The sequence below is a fragment of the Centrocercus urophasianus genome, unplaced genomic scaffold, assembly GCF_019232065.1.
Source record: "Centrocercus urophasianus isolate 14NV4802_14NV808 unplaced genomic scaffold, USGS_Curo_1.0 seq_12, whole genome shotgun sequence".
Lineage (NCBI taxonomy): Eukaryota > Metazoa > Chordata > Aves > Galliformes > Phasianidae > Centrocercus > Centrocercus urophasianus.
In genome coordinates, this window is record NW_024884364.1 from 15,295,392 (window position 1) to 15,317,380 (window position 21,989).

The 21,989-nt window shown below is 40.3% G+C and overlaps 1 protein-coding gene across 1 annotated transcript in view; it reads left to right on the forward strand.

The window, feature by feature from the left end:
- Positions 1-18,513, forward strand: part of EPHA6 (EPH receptor A6) — a 420,557-nt gene extending 402,044 nt beyond the window's left edge. The window contains exons 14-16 of the mRNA XM_042810796.1: positions 8,374-8,567; positions 12,486-12,635; positions 17,731-18,513. Of these exons, the coding sequence (XP_042666730.1) occupies positions 8,374-8,567; positions 12,486-12,635; positions 17,731-17,845 (459 nt within the window). The 3' untranslated portion in view covers positions 17,846-18,513. The remainder of the gene's footprint in view (positions 1-8,373; positions 8,568-12,485; positions 12,636-17,730) is intronic.
- Positions 18,514-21,989: the final 3,476 nt, after the last annotated feature.

The window sequence follows — 21,989 nt, forward strand, 5'->3', positions numbered from 1 at the left end:
GTGCAAAAAAAAAAGTGGAACTTAAAAAAACTTAAGGCCTTATTTCCTTTGGACTTGTACTCAGTAGTATGTATCCTACTTTTCTCCAGCATTATGCTTGTGAGTTCACCCTTTGGAATAAGATCACATCTCCTGTACATTACTCACTCCCCCTTAACAATACCTACAGCTTCTATCCCCTCTTTACTCAACTACCAGAGAACAGCCCAGCTCCCTGCTCTCTTCCTCAGTTAACACTGGGTATGGGATGATACATGCCTGGTTTTGAGCTGCCTTCCTGTTGATCAACCAGGCAGTGGCAGCTGATTGTCCATCTGAAGAGCAACCACTGAGCTGAGACACACCTTTTCCTTCAGCAGAGACATTTTGGTACTGCCTGAACTAACGCTTCACAGATCTGTTGTCAAAGAAGCAGATGAGCCCAGTAGGCTCAATTGTATTTTATACTGCTAGCAATGCATTAACAATTGAGATGACCTAGAGTAACTAAGATCTGCAATGTGGCTGATGCAGGACACACAGGAGATTCAAGTTATTCAGGAGCAACAACTGAAGACAACTAGGCAGGAACTTTAGGAAATTAAAAATTAAACATCTCTGTTTAAATAACTGAATTAAGCTCACTTTTTTTTCCCTGAGGCACAGTGTGCAATCCTCTGCATGCAGATTTCTCACATATTTAGGTATCTGTTTCACACAACCGAATATATCAACAGTAAATTTTACATTCTGCTCAGCTGCTGAGTTTAAAACAAGATGTTTAATTTGATTTAAGTGTGCCGGATAGATTTGAAGTTAATAGAAGTGGATGAACAGGCAGTCAGGCTAATAGTATGAGTAACCCACCCCAGCTGTTTCCTTGCCTGAACAGAGAAATGCTCATCAGCACCTGAACTGCCACAGCATACAAGCACTGATTCCCAGCAAACAGTCATTGTTTTCCTTAAAATGCCACACTGTGAGATGTGGTGTTTTAGGAGCTAAGAAGTTAAGACATCTCTTGTAGCCTTGCAATAGCACAGGGTGCTATTCTTGAGCTAATCTTCCATTCAGAAGCAAAGCTGAATGCAGTCAAGGCACTATCAGCCTGTCTGTTATATACATGCTGTTGCAAAAGCTGATTTGTATGCATTGCAATGGTTGCATCTGTATTGCATGGAAGGCACTTTATATCCAAAAGCACATGTATCCTGACGCTTTCTACCTCTCCAAACTAACAGAAGCAATGGTTGGTTTCATTGTGAGCCTTCTGTTAAGGTGAGACGGAACAGGACGTGAAACTGAGAAAATAGTATTACCATATCACAGAACAGCAAAGGCTGAGGAACACTTCAAGATTGTCTCATCCAACTCCCTCATGAAGGTCAGCTGAAGCAGTTTGCTTGGGGCCATCTCTCTCCTGGATTTTGAATACCTCCAAGGAAGAAAAACTCCACAACCTGTCAGGGCAATCTGTGAAGGTTCTTAGTCACCCTTGCAATAGAAAAATATATTCTCATATTTTTATGGAATTTAATATTTTTCAGTATGTGTCCACTGCCTCTTTTCCACTCGGCTACTCTGAGCAGTAAGAACATTAAACGTCCGCATGTGAGGAGGTCTTGTTCTTCCATCCCAATAAGCCTTTCCTAGTTGAGGGCCTATGCTACCCAAAACGTAGCTATGGCTCACAATCCTTTTTGCTCTTGCCCCTGTTAGTTGCCACTGCCATGCTACTCTGTGAGCATATCACAGCCAGTAGTCACTCACCTAGGTTTCTTCACTATGTAATTGGTATTTTACCTCTCAGTTCTATTTGCAGCACACTGTTCACATTTTTAAAAATGTAGAGATTATTGAAGTCCATGTAGCCTGAACAAAGCCTGTCCTATCATGATTCCTAGCTTCCATGCAGTGTCCTGCTGCTAGCTGTAGTGTCACCTCACTGTAACTCTGTCTCTGCCTTTAATTTTCTTACTCCATTTATCTAGCTCCACATGATGAGCAGCTGTGAGCAACTGCAACTCAAGCAGGTGTGGGAAGAGAACGCTTCTCTGATGCATCTTTGTGTCTCACTGTCACGCAATTTTGTGCTACCACAAGGAGAAGAATCTCAGTCCGTATTCTAGTTCTGAGACATTTCATCTGGTGTTGGGTTAGCTCTCTAGGAGAAACTCAGCCTTCACCTCTTTTACCTCTGTAATCTTAATACTTCCCTTCACGTGTACTCCAAGCTAGCCCTTGTCTCTTTCTCTTCTGTTCCTTACAACTGGATACAGAAAAAGTGGGAAAAGGGAACTTTCCCAAGTCTGTATGGCCCTACTATTCACCCCTTTAGAGAAGGTTTCATGTGATTTGTAGTACCCTTACAGAGAACTCAGGTGACCAGATTAGAGTCATACACAACACAGAAATTCATTTTTCCCTTTCTTTAAATCAGGCTTCAGGCCCGTTCTCTTCCTTCTGGCAGAAACTACAATTTATTCAACACTATGCCAACCATGACAATTCATTAATGACCCCTCCATTTAGGGCATATTAAATATTCTGCTACAGAAGGAGAATAACAACATTTAATCACGTGTACATCCAAAATATAAGTATCTGTTAGCACATAATAGTGATGTGGACCCTATGGATACTGCTTATGCTAATGATGCAGACTCCTGAGAGCTCTCCCTGCTGTTCACCAATGCACAGTGAAAAAGGCTCCTTTACTCTGGAGCCCTGCTCACAGGCTTCTGCTGCTGAAATGTTAACAGCAAGTACCTGTGACTTTCTAAATACATTCAGTGACTCTAAGTGCCATTGGGAAATTTCAAGTTGTATTGTAAAGCTTATTTTGCTGGATTTGGGGGCATGTGCTTATCCACATGAGCTTATTTTGCAGAAATAATAGGACTTTCCTAAAGGTTACTGATACTGTATAGATGGCAGGGAAAGTAACAGGAAGGAGCATGCACTAAATAAATTTATAAAAGACTGATTATACAAACAATTGTTGGTAAGGACTTGCATACATATAATCGACATTCTGCAACAGCAAAATATCTCTCAATAGTAAGAGTACATGTTAGTATTTTCTGGGAATTGTGTTTTGATAAAAATCTTCTTTATTTATAGAATTGAGCAGGGTTTTGTAGAGCACCAGTAGTTTTCATCCTACAAACTCCTCAGGTCTGGGGTATTTTTTATCATGCTGTCTCGTAAATTGCTTTTCTCTCTAAAAAATTTTGGGAAATTAGTTCACTTTCTGAGTTACAGCTAAGTCGTGTTTTGAATGGCAGCAGCTGCTAATTAAATGTATGTTTCTCATATGAATAAAATGGTAGCAAATTATATGCCCATCCCTACCCAAAGAAAGAAACAGCAGCAGAAGTTCTCTCAGCGTTGTCTGATGCTGCACCTCCTTGCCACGTGAGTACACCTTCCATCAGATCATAGAATCATAGAGTGGCTTGGGTTGCAAGAGACCATAAAGCTCACCCAGAGCCCCAATTAGCTCAGGCTGCCCAGAGCCCATTCAACCTGGCCTTGAATGCCTCAGGGATGGGGCATCCACAGCTTCTCTTAGCAGCCTGTGCCAGCGCCTCACCACCTTCTGAGTAAATAACTTTTTCCTAACATCTAACCTAAATTTCCCCTTTTAGAGGGGAAATGCGCAGATTAGTAGAGAGGGGCCAAACTGCTTCTGCCAAGGGACTCTTGTGTAGCCCCTTCATCACAGAAATGAAAGCTTGAGGAGCCAGCACAGGTAGCAAAGAGTCCAAGCTGATGTGAAGAGAAGTGTAAAGCTGATACCTGTCACCTAAATAAGCCCAAACTGATTTTCAGACACTGCAACAGTTCACAGGTACCCATTAGGTTACTGCAAGCCGGAGAAGCTCGACACCTTGCAGTTCTAGCATCCTCTATTTATATTCTTAAGCAGGGATTTGGAAGCTGAACTTTAGGCAACGGAGTTTGAAAATGTCTCTCATACATTTTTTAATACTGTACACAGTATAATGTAGAGGCTTGAAATGTTATTAACTTTGAGAAATGTTCTTGTTTGAGTAAATAACCATTTTATTATTGTGGTAAGTCACTTCAGACCTGTGTTGGTGCTGATTAATGCACTTCTTAGATGGGTGGCAGGCACCAGAGATGTCCATTAATTAGGGCTGCTGCACAGTCTGTCATGTCTTATTGCTTAATTAATAAACATTAGCTAAGATATTGAACTTTCCAAGGAAACTAGTGTACTGATGAACAGATTGTGCTGAGAGCTTGCCTGGCTAATGCCTGTGTGAGGAATGGAAGATTTATATTCCATGCACTTGGTTTGTAGAACAGCTGTGAGTAAAGTCTACCGGGACACCTGTTAGAGGCCACCGTATAAATTACTGCATGTTGCAGAACTATGGCATTCAAAAAAAGAATAAATAAATAAATAAGAACATTTAATGGATTGCAATCAATAGGCAAGAAAACTATTGTCGCAAACAGAGTGAAAGTCCTTACAATTATGGCAGTTTCTTGTAGTAGTAATAGTAAGTTACCCTGAAATATTTCCCTGAATCCACAGATTTCAAAGCACTTGGCAGCACCTGGAATTGGCTCAGTACCATGAGGTGCAAGCAGCTGCCTCTCTCTCTTTTCCAGCAGATTTATCAGATGTCAGCAGGACAGAGGGACATTGTCCCCTGGGGACGTCTTCTGCCTCTGTGCCATTAGAAAACCTGGCAGTTGAATGTCAAAAGCAAAGTCTTTATTGTTGATAATAATGGAACTATCCAAAAGATTATGGCTTTGTTAGCTTTATTTTTACATGCCATTTTTTTCCAAATGGAAATTAGTTTAAAGCTAAAGAATACAATTTTGTGTAGAAGTCCGTGCACATTTTTCAGACCACTTTTGTAGTATAATTGTGTTCAACCTTCACATCTGGTTCCAACATCAAACAAAAAATAATAAAATGTGTTTAACAAACTCTGATCATTAATGTCATTGGTGCATATAAAAAGACTGTTCCCCTTTATAAACCTAAAAGCCTAAGCATGAAAGAACAAATAAATAACAAGTTATGTTAACTTCAAAAAATCCCCTTTCCCTAGAGTTCATATTCTCACCTGTCAAAAAGATCTACATGTGTAAATGCACCCTGTCTGTTTTTCTCACCTCATTGCTGACCCACCGGATGTTCTCATGAGTTTTAAACATCCTCATCACTGAAAAGAAACAAATCGGAGTATGGAATATTGTACTATTTTACTCCATTCCCATCACGCATTCATCACAAAGCCTTTTTGTTAGCAGTCTCAGGGCTTGATATGTACAGAAATGAAGCTCATGCTCTTTTGCTTTCAGGCTGAAATTGATGGGACTTCACTGAGAGGCTTAGCATTGGTTGCTAGAGCTTTCGCTGTATCCTTCTTGTGGGTACAGACATTGAGCCCCTTTCATGATTCATATGGGGCTTCTTCAGCCTTCAAGCTGACAAGGAAAAATACCTTTAAAAGATATTAAAATATATAATCTTGATAGATTACATAATATATAATCATATGTTACACAGAAAAATGTCATACTTCTCCTCCTCTCATGTGATTGGATATCTGATTTCTCTGTTCAGAAATAGGAGCTTTGCAAGTAGCAGAGTAGGGAGTATTGAATTAAACAGTTCTTCCTCTGACACCTGAATCCCACTGCAGTGTTTGACACCTCTCATCACATCCACTCTACTTCCTTGACTCTAAAAATAATGCTTGCCTCAAAGGGATACTGATAAGGCAATATTTGGAGATTATTTTTAAAATATTCTTGTCTTAATGAGAAATTATAATTATTCCAGTAACAGCTGGCATTTCCCTTTATACTGAAATGTTTCTTTTGAAAAGGAGAGGGAACAAAATGGGCTGTAACTGCTTTTTTCAAAGATATCGTGAAATAGAGTATGTCAGAGAAAATATAAAGTCTGCAAAATTGCGGTTGCGTTTGCTTTCCTCATGAATAATTTATCTCAGAAAAAAATCCTCCTCCATTCTCCACAGTCGTGTCAAACAAATGCCGTCTGTCCCGTAGAAGTAGAGAAGCTATTCTTCTTCCTTAAAAACAGAGAACATTTCAGAAATGCATCAGTTACAATGGGTAGAGTTAAATGCAAAGACTCTGATATCTGCATTTCCTGCAGTGGCAATGACAAGTATCACCTAAGCTGTACCCCATAGTGTAATAAGCACCTGGGTTTTATGAAGCCACTTCTGGCGGTTTGCCTGAGATACTGCATTTTTGACAGCTTTGCGAATAACGTTTCGTGCATGTGGGACTGAATTTCACCCATCCTGAGTCTGTAACAGCAGCAATCTGGGAGCACATCCAGTGGTAGGAGGGCTTTGAGAAAACATTTCTCTGGCAGCCTGGTGGGATTTTTCCAAGGGTAGCCATTTTGGGAACCCACATTTTGGAGCATTGAAGCAAATCCTGGGGAAATAAAGAAGTAGCCAGGAAGGCAGGTGGAAGCATCACCATACAGCCCTGTAATTTACTGCTAGATATCATCACTGTAGGTACATGGCAAGTCCCATCTGTGTGCATGCAACTTGTCAGTACTTGCAGGTGCGCAGAATGCATAGATCTCTGGGGCAAATTCCATTCCTAGTGCTGCCACTGATGGCTTTGAAACTTACCCTGTAGAAAGCCAGTTTCCCATGGTGTTGAAACACATTATTCATGCGTACAAGTTTCTGCCCATGTACACGAGGCTGTGTATTGTAGGATCAAGTCACCTCATTTTGCCAAATACAAGCACCCCACTGTGTGCAGTTACAAGATTCTTGTTCCTTTCTCTGCCATACCGTAAAGGGGAGCTGAGGTCCTAATGTGGCTTCATTACCGTTATTTATTTGCATAATGCTTTCAGCATAAGCACTAGGCATTGGTAAACAGAGCCAACAACATTAATTCAGAATTCAAAAAGAACAAGGATGTATTCTGGGATAATGAGACTGAATATATTGAAGCTACAGCTAGTGCTATAAAACATTGATTTGCTGTAAATAGCTTAATGTACCCCCTTCCAGCTGCATTAATATGTCTGCAGCATGTACGTGCATCTATGTGAAAGTGATAAATGCCTCCTTAAAGCAGAGGAGCTATAAATGCAGTAGGTATGTTTCTCATAAGTGCACTGCATTATTATAAATATTGTGTTGAATCATTTGTATTTTAGAGAATGTTTAGCATTAGTTGTATTTTTATATGGAAGGGTAACGTGTGGGGCAGGGTTGCTTTTTTCTTCACTTTGTTTTTGATCAATGTATGTAATCTTTCCATTCTTTTACATACAGGAAGGCAAGACTGTCATTTCTGTCAACATCTCCACTGCTGCCATCATTCATTTCAGAACCTAATAATGTTTCCTTTTGCTTTCTAAAACTTACACAAGAATTAATCCTGCCAGGTTTTCATGGGCCTTACTTTGTTCTGCTTCTTGTTATTGTACTGCTACTGTCTTGTCAGACAATGTTATTTATTACCAACATTACTAAAAACAAGACTCCAATCAAATGTAATTTTTCATGCACGTGCTTTATGTATGACATAAATCTGTTTCTTTCCTAATCCTGACCAAAGACATGTCTTTTCGTATCTGCTGAATCTGAGAGTTTTATTCACTTTGGGCCATATATGGTAACTATATATATGTGTGTATATATATTTTATCACTAGCAACTTGAATATTCAGGGGGTTGATTCAGTTTTGGAGTTTTATTTAGTTTTTTGGTTGGCTAGTTGCTGTTTTGATTGGTTTTTTGTTTGTTTTGAGAAAGACTGCACAAAATAATAGTGTGCTTTGCTGTAATTCTGTGTGACATTGACTGAATTAATTATACTCTCAAGATGAGCAGAATCTTACGATAAGCAAGTAGATTAGCCAGATGTTTCAATGTACATTTTCAGTGCCTCATTGTATTGTGACACTGCCACAAGTTACCATGTTGTCAGGATACAAATACCAGAGTGCCCCATTATGCAATGGAGATGTGGAGTTAATATGTAGCTGTATAACTGCATCCTCTGTAACATCAACCTGCAAATGGAAGAAGACAGTGGTACTTAATCTTTCCTCCTCTTCTCTGGGATGCTCAGAGAACCTAAGGAGCCCACTGTTTCATATACCAACAGAATGCTTCACGTGCACCATATATCATGGAGTGCACTTTTGTGGATGATCCTCCCCTTGACTCAATCTATGGAGAACATCAGCTTCACTGAGTATCCTGTTTTTCTGAGTGAAGTTCCAGCAATGCATGAGTGAGGGTGTCTGTATCATTGTTATCACTGGTTTCTAATTTTCACTTTTACACTGTCCTTTCAATGTTTAATGCTCAGTAATCATATGTATTGCTTTAGGTTATACTGTCTATTGAAGAAGGTTACAGGCTACCAGCTCCTATGGGCTGCCCAGCTTCTCTTCACCAGCTCATGCTTCACTGCTGGCAAAAGGAGAGGAACCACCGTCCAAAATTTAGTGATATTGTCAGCTTCCTGGACAAACTGATCCGCAATCCAAGCACTCTTCATACCCTAGTGGAGGACGTACTTGTGTAAGACCCTTTTCAGTAACTTCTTTTGCATATACTACAGTGGCTATCATCAGGTGGTTTCAGGTAGGAGTGGGAGAGAGTGCCAAAGTGCTAAATATACAGTGATATGGGGGTACTTTTGACCTCCGCTGGAGTTTTGTTTTACTTGCAATACACTGTTGCAAAAGGTTTTTGTGGTTTTTTTTCTGAAGCTATGTGGATTATATTGGCCATTTTTCTTTTTTTTCTTTTCTCTTTTCATGAGCTCAGTTTGTTCACCGTCTATCTTTAATCTTTGAGAATCTCTTTGTGGAGTTTCTTGGTGCTTCTCTGATGTTTGTTTTCTCTTTGTAATTTTTTCTCCATTTAGCACCTTCTGTCCATCAGACTGTGTACTACCAATTTCTGAACTGCCTTAGAGTAAACTCCAGCAGAAAGCATTGTTAGCTTGCTAGAATCTATATTCATCTGCAGAAGAATGGCACTGGTGCCCAACTAGTGTATTGTACTATGACCTTTCCACAGCAAATTCTTGATAGTGTTGTCCAAAGTTCTATTAACTAATATTAATAAATAATATGTAATATGATATTACAGAAACATACACAGCCACAGGAGACATGAAACTGTAGTCAAACACGTTGTCAGTTTCCGTGTGCTGAAGGACCTAAGCTGCATACGCGTAGCAGCTGAAATCAGTGAAGTCACAGCTGTCCTCACTGTCTTCATTAGCTGAAATTCACCTTAATATGAAGACATTTTCTTAGAGATCTCCTGGCTTGTAAAGGATTCTTGTTGCCCATCTGGGTCTTGCTAAGAACCTCAAGAGGAGATTGTTATAGGAAGCTATTGGAAAAGGGATAAGCAACAGGGAAAACATTCAGGCTAGAATCTTGCTGTGGGAAAAGTTGAAGGGTGTGTTTATGAGGAAAGCCTAAAGTAGGCTACATCTGTTTTATCTACCACAAACTACTATGCCTTGTAGGGCTTGATCACAGAATCACAGATCACAGAATCACCCGGGTTGGAAGGGACCTCAAGGATCATGTAGTTCCAACCCCCCTGCCTAGCAGGGCCACCAAACACACACATTCAGATCAGGTTGCCCAGGACCCCGTCCAACCTGGCCTTAAACACATCCAAGGACGGGGCATCCACAACCTCCCTGGGCAGCCCGTTCCAGGGCCTAACCACTCTCCTTGTATAGAACTTCCCCCTAACATCCAACCTAAATCTTCCCTCCTTCAACTTCAATCCATTTCCCCTAGTCCTGCTGTTGTCAGCCCTTTTGAAGAGTTTACTCCCCTCGTGGGTGTAGGTTCCCTTCAGGTATTGATAGGCTGCAATGAGGTCACCCCGCAGCCTTCTCTTCTCCAGGCTGAACAAGCCCAACTCCCTCAGCCTGTCCTCATAGGGGAGGTGCTCCAGCCCCCTGATCATCTTAGTCGCCCTCCTCTGGACCCTTTCCAAAATCTCAATGTCTTTCTTGTACTGAGGGCTCCACACCTGGACACAGTACTCCAGATGGGGCCTCACAAGAGCCGAGTAGAGAGGGACGATCACCTCCCTGTCCCTGCTGACCACCCCTCTCCTGATGGAGCCCAGGATCCCATTTGCCTTTCGAGCTGCCAGAGCGCACTGCTGGCTCATGTTCAGTCTCTCGTCCATCAGGACCCCCAGGTCCTTCTCTGCCGAGCTGCTCTCAAGGACCACTCCTCCCAGCCTGTACGGGTGCCTGGGGTTCTTCCGGCCCAAATGCAAAACCTTGCACTTTGCCGTGTTGAACCTCATTAGGTTCACCTGAGCCCAGCCCTCCAGCCTGTCGAGGTCCCTCTGAATGGCATCCCTTCCTTCCACCGTATCAACCGCACCACTCAGCTTGGTGTCGTCAGCAAACTTGCTGAGGGTGCACTCAATTCCCTCATCGATGTCATTAATAAAGATGTTAAAGAGCACCGGTCCCAAGACAGACCCTTGGGGGACACCACTTGTTACCGGCCTCCACCTGGACATAGAGCCATTGACCACCACCCTCTGTCTGCGGCCTTTCAACCAGTTTCTTACCCATCGGGTCGTCCACCCATCAAATCCACTTCCCTCCAATTTGGAGATGAGGATGTGGTGGGGGACCATGTCAAAGGCCTTGCTCAGGTCCAGGTAAATGACATCAGTCGCCTTCCCTTCGTCCACCAATGCCGTCACTCCATCATAGAAGGCCACAAGATTAGTTAGGCATGACCTTCCTTTGGTGAAGCCGTGCTGGCTGTCTCGGATCACATGCTCATTCTTTATGTGATCGAGCATGTTGTCCAGGAGGATCCGTTCCATGATCTTCCCAGGCACGGAGGTGAGACTCACCGGCCTGTAGTTCCCCGGGTCCGCCCTGCTCCCCTTCTTGTATATGGGAGTGACGTGACCCTTCCTCCAATCATCCGGGACCTCACCTGACAGCCACGACTTCTCAAATATGATGGAGAGCGGCTCAGCAACCACCTCAGCCAGCTCCTTCAGGACCCTGGGATGCAAGCCATCCGGCCCCATAGACTTGAATTCATTCAGTCTAAGGAGACTGATGTCCACATGCTAGATTTAGTGGCCTCTTGTTTTATGTGTATGTTTTATGTGTGCATGTAAGTATATGCATATGGCTTACCACTGCACTTGGGTCAGTTTATTCAGTATCAGCATGATGCATTTTTCATTCATTTTTGTTTTAAAATATTATTCAAGATTTCCAGGATTCAGAGACTCTTTCATGTTCTCTTGCAGTTCAGCTCTTCTTGTACTCACCTTGGGAAAAATTTTGCATTTGTTTCAAAGTGCTTGATGCAGTTAATCTGAATTGCATTACTTTAACTTATTAGTTCAATAGATATTCTACAGGAATAGAGTAATTCAAATTGAAAGAAATCACTATAAGTGTGTGAACTAGCCTTGTTCCTAGCAGAGTTCTCCTGTCTCTCTGTAATTCTGATTGTACAAATGAAAACCCACGAGTTTAATGTATTCAAATATATATGCTTGAAACTCAGCATATTAATGCACCATGGTATGTTATAAGCAAGCTATATTCCATCTGACAATGTTAGCTGGCTTTTGCTGAAAAAGAAATTATTTTAAGTAATTTCTATCTGAAGGCTGTCATAAAGCTTTTATACACAACTGTGTGTTGGTTCTGCATTCTATTCCTTACAGTTTCTCTACACAAAATACAAAGTCTGTGCAAGCCGTGAGAACTCATCAGCATGGTAGACAAAGGAACAGTGGAAAAATATGTCCCCTCATTGTTTTATTTTGTTTTTGTTTTTGTTTTTTGTATTTCCATTTCAGTTGTACAATATGAGAGAAATGAAACAGAAATGAAACTAAACTAGCTTCTTCATTTTATTTGCTATTCTGTATAATTTTGTGTAAAAAGAAAAGATACAAAATATTCTTGCTTTTTTAGGTTTAGAATTCTAGCTGCTCTGATCAGTGTTCCTACTGTATGACGGCATAGCAAAAAGGAGCTATTGATTATTATTTCACAGAAAAATTATCTTGCAGTATGTTATTATTTTTAAATGGTATCTCAGATTAAATTTTGTTTGCTCTCTAATTTGACTGCTGTATTTACAAGCAGTTATCACCCTGAAACATATAAGATCTTCAAATGAACTCTGTGTGATCAGAGTAGGAACACTGGGAGTGGTCTGTTCCTGTTTGCTTTAGAGTTGCAGTGCTTTTGAAAAGTGTATTGTTTAAGAAGTGCAAATTTATAGATTAATATAACTTATAAGCTTTAGACAGCGGGTTAAAGAGAACCTCAGTTAAGACCTGACCTTTACATCTCAGGGTCCCTGTTTATTCCTTCTGCCTTTTATTAAAAATAATGTCTCCCAGAACAAATCAAGCATCATTTTATACTGCTCAGGTGACCTTTGCTTCTTATTTCTTCAGAATGCCAGATTCACCTGGTGAAGTCCCAGAATTTCCTTTGTTTGTTTCAGTTAGTGACTGGCTGGACTCCATAAAAATGGGTCAATATAAAAGCAACTTCATGGCAGCAGGTTTCACAACTCTGGATATGGTTTCGAGAATGAGTATTGAGTAAGTATGCAATCTATTATTTCTGTAGTGACTAATCTATTTGTTTGTGTACTGCAGTGACTTACTGTGAGGTGTTCTTTTCCTACCTAAGCTAATAGAAGATAAATACAGTTTTTACCAAAACAATATAGGAGAAAGTAGTGATTAAGAAACCTAGAAATGATAGTTTCAATTGTAACCATACCGCACACTAGAAAAGCTCAGGCAGTGAGCATCCTTAAATGTTGGAAAATGGGTTTTTGTTCAGACCACTGAAATCAGCAGTAGAATCTTTTCTTATTTTGCAATGAATATTGTCAAGTCCAAGTGATTCTTCGTGTGGAAACAGTTTCATACCTTGCTGCCTTTCTTCAGCCAGCCTCAGCTTCACTCAATTTTGCAACGAAAACACTATAGAACATAAGGATTTGGAGAAACTCTGGATTAGTATGGTAGCATAATGATACTACCTATTTTGCTCTTGATTCTCTTCCCATTCATTCCTAATCATCTACTCGATCATAGAATCACAGAATATCATGAGTTGGAAAAGACCAGTGAGTCCAATTCCTGGCCCAACACAGAACCACCCAAAATCCAAACTCTGTGTCTGAAAGTGTTATCCAAATGCTCCTTGAACTCCAGCAGTTCAGAGCCATTCCTCTGCTGTGGACAGCCTGTTCCAGGGCCCAACCACTCTCTGGGGAGGAACTTTTTCCTAATCCTCACCCAACAGTTTCCTGATGCAGCTCCATGCTGTTCTCTAGGATGCTGTTGCTGTCACAGAGAGCAGAGCTCAGTGCTGCCCCTCCGCTCCCCTCGTGGGGGGGAGCTGCATGCTACCATGAGGCCTTCTCTCAGCTCCTCTGCTCTGTGCTGGACCAACCAGGGGACCTTAGCTGCTCCTCGTATGCCTTGCCCTCCAGACCGTGCCTCATCTTTGTAGCCCTCCTCTGGATGCTTTTGTCAAGCTGTGTGCTGCCCATTTGGTCCGGAAGGATAAAAAGCAGCATTGAAAGGTTTGTTGAAATACAAAAGATTACGTCTACTGCCTTGTTCCCCATCTAAATGGGGACTCTTGTTGTAATAGGAAATTGAATTTGCTAAACAGAACTTTTCCCTCATGCACCTGTGTTGGCTGTGACTAATTGAACTCCTAACTTCAGCTGGTGCTGTTGTGTACTGTAAAACTGAGATTAACATGAGTTGAGTTCTCCCTGCTGTTGTTCTGGGACCAGGTGACCTGCAGAGGTCCATTCCGACTTCAGTCTGTAGTTCTGTCTCTGCAGCTGTGCAGCAGTGTTGTGCTCAGCACTCTATGCCCACGTTCTCCCACTCTAAGTGTTCCATGTCTTTCTTGTGCTGGGGGCCCCAGGCCTGGACGCAGCACTCCAGATAGGCTTCACCAGAGCTGAATACAGGGGGACAATCATCTCCCTCTCCCTGTTGGACACTTCTCTTTTAATGCAGCCCAGAACACAGTTGGCCTTCTGTGCATGCTTCTGGCTCATGTCCAGCTTCTTGTTTACCAGAACCCCCAAGTCCTTCTCCGCAGGGCTGCTCACAAGGGCTTCTTCTCCTAGTTTGTATAAGTACCTGGGATTGCTTCAGCCCAAGTGCAGCACCCTGCACTTGGCCTTGTTGAACCTTATTAGATTCACATGGTCCCACTTCTCCAGCCTGTTCAGGTCCTTCTGGATGGCTTCCCTTCCTTCTAGTGTATCAACTGCACTGCTCAGCTTGGCGTTATCTACAAACTTGCTGAGGGAGCACTCGATGCTGTTGTCTGCCTCACTGATGAGGATGTTGAAGAGCACCAGTTCCAGGACCAACCCCTGAGGGACACTGCTCATGACTAGCCTCCACCCTGATGCAGAACCATTAATCACAACCCTTTGGCTGTTGACTGGACAACCAGCTCTTAATCCACCAAACAGCCCAGCCCTCAAGTCTGTACCTCTCCAATTTAGAGAGCAGGATGTAGTGAGGGACCACATCAAAGGCTTTGCAGAAGTCCAGGATGATGACATCTGTTGCCCTTCCCCAATCCATCGATGCTGTCACTCCATCATACCATCATAGAAGGCCACCAGATTGGGCAAGCAAAATCTCCCCTTGGTGAAGCCGTGCTAGCTATCTTGAATCACCTCTTTGTCTCATATGTGCTTTAACAAAGCTTCTAGAAGGATCTGCTCCATGATCTTCCCAGGCACAGAGGTGAGGCTCACTGGCCTATGGTTCCCCAGGTCTTCCTTTCTATCTTTCTTAAAAATAGGAATAATGTTTCCCTTTTTCCAGTCACTGGGGACTTCGCTGGACAGCCACAATTTTTCAAATATGATGGAGAGTGGCTTGGCTACCACGCCAACCATCTCTCTCAGAACCCTAGGATGGCTATCATCTGACGATATGGACTTTCAGTTGTGTGAGGAAGTCTCAGACTTGTTCCACTGTTACAGTGGAACAGATTCCACTTCCCACATCCTCACCTAGAGGTTCAGGGTCCAGCAGATGTGGGAAGCCTGACCAATAGTGGGAAAAAAAAATCCAACTAGTATGGAATTATCTACCTTAAACAGAGGAATATCACTTGGCATGGATAATGGGATTCTTTTGGATGTATCAGCTATAAATATCAAAGTAATATTGTGGGAGTAAAACTGTAAATGGCTGCAGTTATTGACAAGAACATTGAGGTTTCTGAGTTATGAGAAGAAACTGAAACACCTTCGAAATACTTATAATGAGACTCAGAAGTCACATACAAGATCTAAGATTTCTTAAGGCACTCCTCTGGATGATAGTCCCAGTGCTGGTAATGTGTAAATACTGGCTTCTACTGATATCAGCTCATTCTCATTTCTGATGCTAAGGCTATCTGTATTATCAGTAGTAACAGTCAGTTTATATTCAGGAATTTTACACATGAAGTTAGAACTGGTTTTCTCTCATACATATCACTTTACATTCACCTATGCTTAATTTCACGTACTTTTTTTATGGCATAGTCTTATAGAACTTATAAAACTCTTTACCTTTCCCTTGATACCCTGAATAATTCAATCTCACTATCTGACACTTTCACCTCTTTGCTCATCTGTTTTTCCAGGCCATTTACTGACTTGTTGAACAGTAATGTTCATCATTATCCTAGCATTGGTCCCTGCATATTCTCGCTGATGACTCCATTGTAAAATTTGACAACCTACTCCTAATCTGTCTTCTACCCGGTTATTTATTCATGAAAAGTGCTTCTTATGACACAGCTCATTTTCCTTATATGCCTTTGATGAGAAACTTCTCTAAAGTCTTTTGGAAATCCAGCGGTGTATCAGATGGGTCATCTTCATCCATGCGTGTTGTGACTTCACCATGTGCATAGTGATTCCTCCATAGGAAACAACTTTATAAAACAAGACTTCTCTCTGCAAAAGCCATAGTGCCACTTCCAAAGCAGATCATTTATCCAGGCATTCAATAATTCCATCCTTTATTGTATTTTCTACTGTGCCTTGTAATGATTTTAGACTCACAGGTCTGCATTTCCCAGACCTCTCCAGGAAACTCTGCTTTGTCTCCAAAATAATTTTGACACCACTCTCCATGTCTTAGGCACGAAGGAAATTTTAAGTGTAACAGTGCTGATAATCTCTTTCTCACATTGCTGTCACTGTTTCATCTTTGATCTTTTTTAAAAGCCTTGACTAAATACTTTTTTGTTCTGGATTGCTGGTTGGTTTTTTTTCAGTTTGTCCTGTAACTTGTCTTGCGGTCACTTCAACTTCAGATGGCTCCTCTGACAATTCCCCATAACAGCTCTGGCTTGTGAGTTACTCAATGTCATCTGCAGTGAATGTCAACTAAATAATTGGTTTTGCATTCCTGACAGCGGTCAGTCTCTTGATGCTCTTTTATACAGCATTCAAAATTAGACTCTACAGACACGCTGGCTGGCTTCTTGTATCCTGTGAGCTTACAAAAAAAAAAAAAAAAGTTTATTACAAGCTCTATTATTAAGGGACTTTGGCTGGTTTTTCCTCAAGCAGTTTTGTCTGCCTTACAGCACTCTTACAGGCACTCTGCCTAAGGTTATCATCCTTTCTACTTTCTTTTTTTTTTCTTTTTTCTTTTTTTTTCAGATAACTTCAGCTTTTTGAAAACTTCTTTTCTCTTCACGTAACCTTTCTGACTCTTGGGCTCTTGGCTTCTTTCTGAGTTGTATCAGTCTGTACTTGATAAGCACTATGCACTGTTCCTGCATTTCTATCATTGCCCCACCTGTAAAAGTTTATTCTCCTAGCTGCTTCTTTTTAGTTTCTAAGATGTTCAGTATTTTTTACACAGTCCCTGCTGGTCTTAAGTGTTGTGTATTATTCCCCATGAGAATGTTAAGCCTAAACATATAGCAGTTGCTGCTATCTAGTGACTCTTCATCTGCTGGATATGGAGTATCTTAACCTGCAAATTTGAAGCTCAGAAGGGTCATGCCTCCAACCATGGGCTCCTTTATCACCTATATCATAAAACAATTTTTAAGGCTATCTAAACAGTGCAATGTCAATGCCATGTCCTATTGTGGGGTTTGTGCAATTGACAGGATGATATTGAAGCTTCCTGCCCTTGCCACCTCTGTGATCTTCCTCAGTGTATTGTAGTTAGTGATGTTTAGAGAACTGCCAAACACCACCATTCCCCAGATCATCAGAAGCACACCTTCAGTTCCTTCAACCTCAGGACTGTGAGAGTGAGTATACCAGCCTTGGTCCTGTGTAATAATGAGTGGAACATTTGCTGCTAACATATTACTAACAAATGGCTATCAGAGCACACTTTTAAGGTGCTTTCTCAAGCTCTACAAATTATTAGCCTGTTTTAGATTGTTACTTTCAGAACAAATGGCAGTGCTCTGACTACATGGTATTTTTTTCTCAAATGGCACTTGTTCAAAATTTGGAATTGACAGACGCAGAAAATTCAGTGCCTGCAGCACTCACATATGTTCCACTTGTGGAAGTAAACTGTCCTTAAGCAGAGCAATTCATCGTATATTTATATGCTTTTGTATGCTAGAGTTCTTACTATACTTGTATCCATGATGAAACTTTTTATCTTGCAGTGACATTAGAAGAATTGGAGTTGTACTCATTGGACACCAGAGACGAATAGTCAGCAGTTTACAGACTTTGCGGTTACACATGATGCACATACAGGAGAAAGGATTTCATGTATGAAAGTACTAGAATCAACTGTGTTTTGTGCCTCAGCATTTCTAAAACGAAAAATATTCTCATTCTTCCCTTCTGCTTTTCTCAACTTCAAGAACTGCAGTCTCCTGGTTAGACTCCAAAAGTACTTCTACGTTAATGCTTCCAAACTGGAATTTTTAATCACACTGCATAGTTCCTCTGTCAGTTATCTGCCAATAAAATCCTGACCTACTGCAAGACTTGCTACACACTGATGAATAATAACTCAGCAACTCAGCATGGATGTGTAACTTTGTATAACAGTACTTGGGAAACTTTCACAAACTTACTGGAAAGTAGTAATCTGTTTGGCCTGGTGTGGCTTCTTTATCGATGTATTTAGAGTTTGCTGGTAGATCAAAACGTATTTGACTTCTTTCATGTTCTGTGACCATGTAACTTCCAATACCAAATGTGCAATCAAGAAGTTTCACATAAATATTTATTTTGTCTTCTAATTAAATCAAAATGTATGGGTCCTATGGTTATATTACTTTATAATAGTTTAAATGCTGGTAAGCCGGTGCCTCAAAATGTGAACATTGTTTGCAAAAATGACTGATGATTTTATGTAGTGAGTTTTCATTGTTTTGGAACTGGGAGGATAGTGAGAGAAATCTGGCTGAAGTCTTCAGGTCCTTGATTCTGAACTATGTTAGCACTCGACACTTTTTATGCTTTAAATTTTAGGTAAGGTCAAAATATTTATTCAGCCCTAGTTTTTTTATTTTATTTTATTTTTAATAGTCAGCATTTGCCTCTATTCCATGGTAAATTGTCACCAGAAGACTGGATGTAATGTTTCCATAACTACATGTAAAACATGGTTGTCCGCTATACTGTGGTTACATAGACTTCAGAAAGTTTTCTGTTCCAAAAATGTAGGCCTCCACAAGTTGAACTGTCATTTCCACCAGTGGTAGTAGATTTAGAGAGTCAATCATCAGTGGGGTGCTGGAGCAGATTGGCCGTAGCATCATCCAATTGAAGATAGTGGTACAGCCACAAACTAATGCTGGAAGTTACGCTCTGTGGTGTTCAGTTTTATTATACGTAGGCAGAAAAGGAGACATAGGACAGCAGTGTATTAATATGTTGCCTTGAGTCTACTTCTAACTGCTTTTAGAAGTGAAAAGCAGACTGCTGAAATGGAGTTCTGGTTTCTGTGGGGGCCAGATCTTCATTCAGTACAAGTTCCGAAACAATATCAAAGATAATTACTTTTAGAACTCTTCAATAGCCATATTTACATGCAAGAAAAATGGCTGCAAAGGCCTAACATAATATTTATACCTCTCTAAGATTTACAGCTTTCATGTTTTATTCATGCAACTTACACAGATGTGCTGGGCTACATTTCCAAACTTTTGCATGAGATATGTGCTGCTAGAAACTGGGACACGAGCGCATGTCTGCGAACTGGAGAAGTCACACGCAGATCTACATGCATGTCACATGTAAACTGGGTTTTTGTTAATTTATGCATAGTTTGGAGGACATTCTCAAGTTACACGGCATTTCAATATACTTAAAGATTACAAATCTTCAGTTAAATGGCGCATTTGGGTAATTACTATAATATATTTGTATATCAAAATGAATTAACTACATTATGTAATCATAATGATATTTAGTGCTTAATTTACAGCTTGTAAATCAAATTGTATTTCCTGACTCTCAGAAAGGCTACTGTTGTATGCTGGTGGCAAAGAAGGAAAAGCAGAAAGCAACTCAAAAAAAATTAGGCTTCCAGCTGGTTCACAGAGTTAAGACATGCTAGGCCTGATTCACTGTTGTTACCTTACGTTAGAATAACTTCATTAATTTAAATGGATACAAGTAGTGAACTGCAGAAATTTTTCTTTCTTCTGTTAAAAAAACAAAAACAATGAAACAACAGATTTAACTGAAGAAAAAGTTTTCTAAAAGTAAGTATTCACCAGTGTTCTATGATGTCAAGTTGATAAGCATGTTTAAAGAAGGGCAGTGCTAGTCTTATTTTAGCTACAAATTTTATCAGCATGGGTAGTCCCACTGACCTCAGACTGATAAATTCTGCCCCAATTCCAAATCTGAGGTTTTAGGATTTTTTTTTTTTTTTTTTTTTTTGGCAAGGGTGCCCTTAGAGAAATAAAATCATATCTACCTTAAGCCTTTTAAAAAAACAACATCACAGAGTAATTTAAGATTTGTTTTTTCTTTATTATTTCATTTCCTAGAATGCCAGGCATTGCTTTTATGGCCATTAATGTGACATCTGTGAAAGGAGGCTGTCACGTTTAAATTTATTCCTGAAGAGATATGAGTCTGTTATTTGCTAATAGAGTTTCAAAATTGCTCATAACTAGACCAGACCATAAATGTGCACTTTTAAATTCTTGTTTGAAAATTTATTCATTCTTGGTAGTGCATACACAAAGCTGTACGTTACATGAACACAACCTGGTTATACTTCATGGAAGTTAATTTCCAAATTCATCACGCTACTGAAAATATATTTTCAAATAATATATAATAACAATATAAAAACATTTATTAATCAGATCTATTTTTTATATGAATAAGAATTTGGGTAACCAGAAAGAAAAGAAGAAGGGATTTCAATGAGACCGTTTATTAAAAACATTATAAATCCAGGATTTTGGGGGGGTTTATATGGTTTGTGTTTTTTGTTTTGTTGGTGCAATATGACACATTTATAATAGTTGTTCTGATCAAATTTACATTTAGTCCATTTTGGAAACATTTGATTTGCTCTTGTTATGTTTCTAACCCTACTCTTCCATTTTATTCAGCACAAAGGAAAGTGCTACCATTACGGCTGTTCATATTTTTGTTCATTCAAAAACAAGAACAAAAAAACTTTTTTTAAATTGTTTTTTCAAATGTGAGCTCAATTCTGTGCAAGCTACAAGTGTAAATGTGAAATTCAAGCAACTTTCTTTATTGCAGGGAATACTTTCTTCGGGTGAAAATTATACCATTTAATTAACCTGTATATCGTAGTGTGCAGTTACTGATTAAATTTAACAAATTCAAGTAAATCTAGAAATCCGCTTTTGAAAATCTGGCCAACATTGCACGGTGTTTCATGACTAAAAGTACTCATTGAAAATTCATGAAATAAAGACTGCATGATATACAAGCCCCCTAAAAATTGATTAAAATGTGGACATAAGGAAATAGTTCCAAGCTTGTTATTTACAAGTGATATCCATGCACAGGCTTTTCTAACAGGTGTGGTAGTCATGCATCTAGAACAAATCCATCTGTACTGTTATCACTACCTGGGTACAAGTTAAGTCTTCAGAAGATAGTTTTAATGAGGGCCTTTGTCTGCTGGGCAGGAAAACCGGGTTAGCATCTCTTGGTCAATAAGTGCACTACCCAGTTGTCCATCATGTGTCAACCACTGTGCTTCCTAAGTTAACTGACAAGCAGCTTAGATATTCATTGCAGCCAAGTGGGTCAGTCATCAGTCTAACATGGAAACTCAAGCCATCCCCACCTGATGGAAACTCAGAACCCCAAGACCTATTAGGGGGAAATTTTTTCTCACCTAACTTTGGAGGTGTGCATTTGAGCTAGTCATCTTAGGTTCCATTTAATTAGTGAAGAGAACAGGGCCCTTGTAGTATTCACATAGTGATAAATGTCATCTGACAGATGTAATCATTAACTTTTGGGTGAGAAGAAATATGCCAAACCAGCACTTGAGACAAAATGACTAACTCAGCTTATAGAAGCAGAGAAGGAAGCATAGGGGCATGGAATGGCTGGGGTTGGAAGGGACCTTAAGGTTCATAAAGCTCCAACCCACCTGCTGCAGTGGCTGCCAACCTCCATATCTAATACCAGATCCAGGCATCTGTTCTTAATCTTGTGCACTGATTGTATCTGGTCATCGTGCTGAACCTCTGAAAAAGAGAGGACACCATGTGTAATGCTGATGTTGACATTCAGTGTGTAACAGCATAATGTCTGTCCAATGAAAGCTTAGGTGCGCGCTGTGCTTTAATACATCAGCATCAGGCTATCTTACAGTTGGAAATAGTACACTCAGCAAGTAATTCAAGTAACTTAATTGCTCTGGACAAAGCATTCTGTGTCAGAAGATTGTTTATTCTGA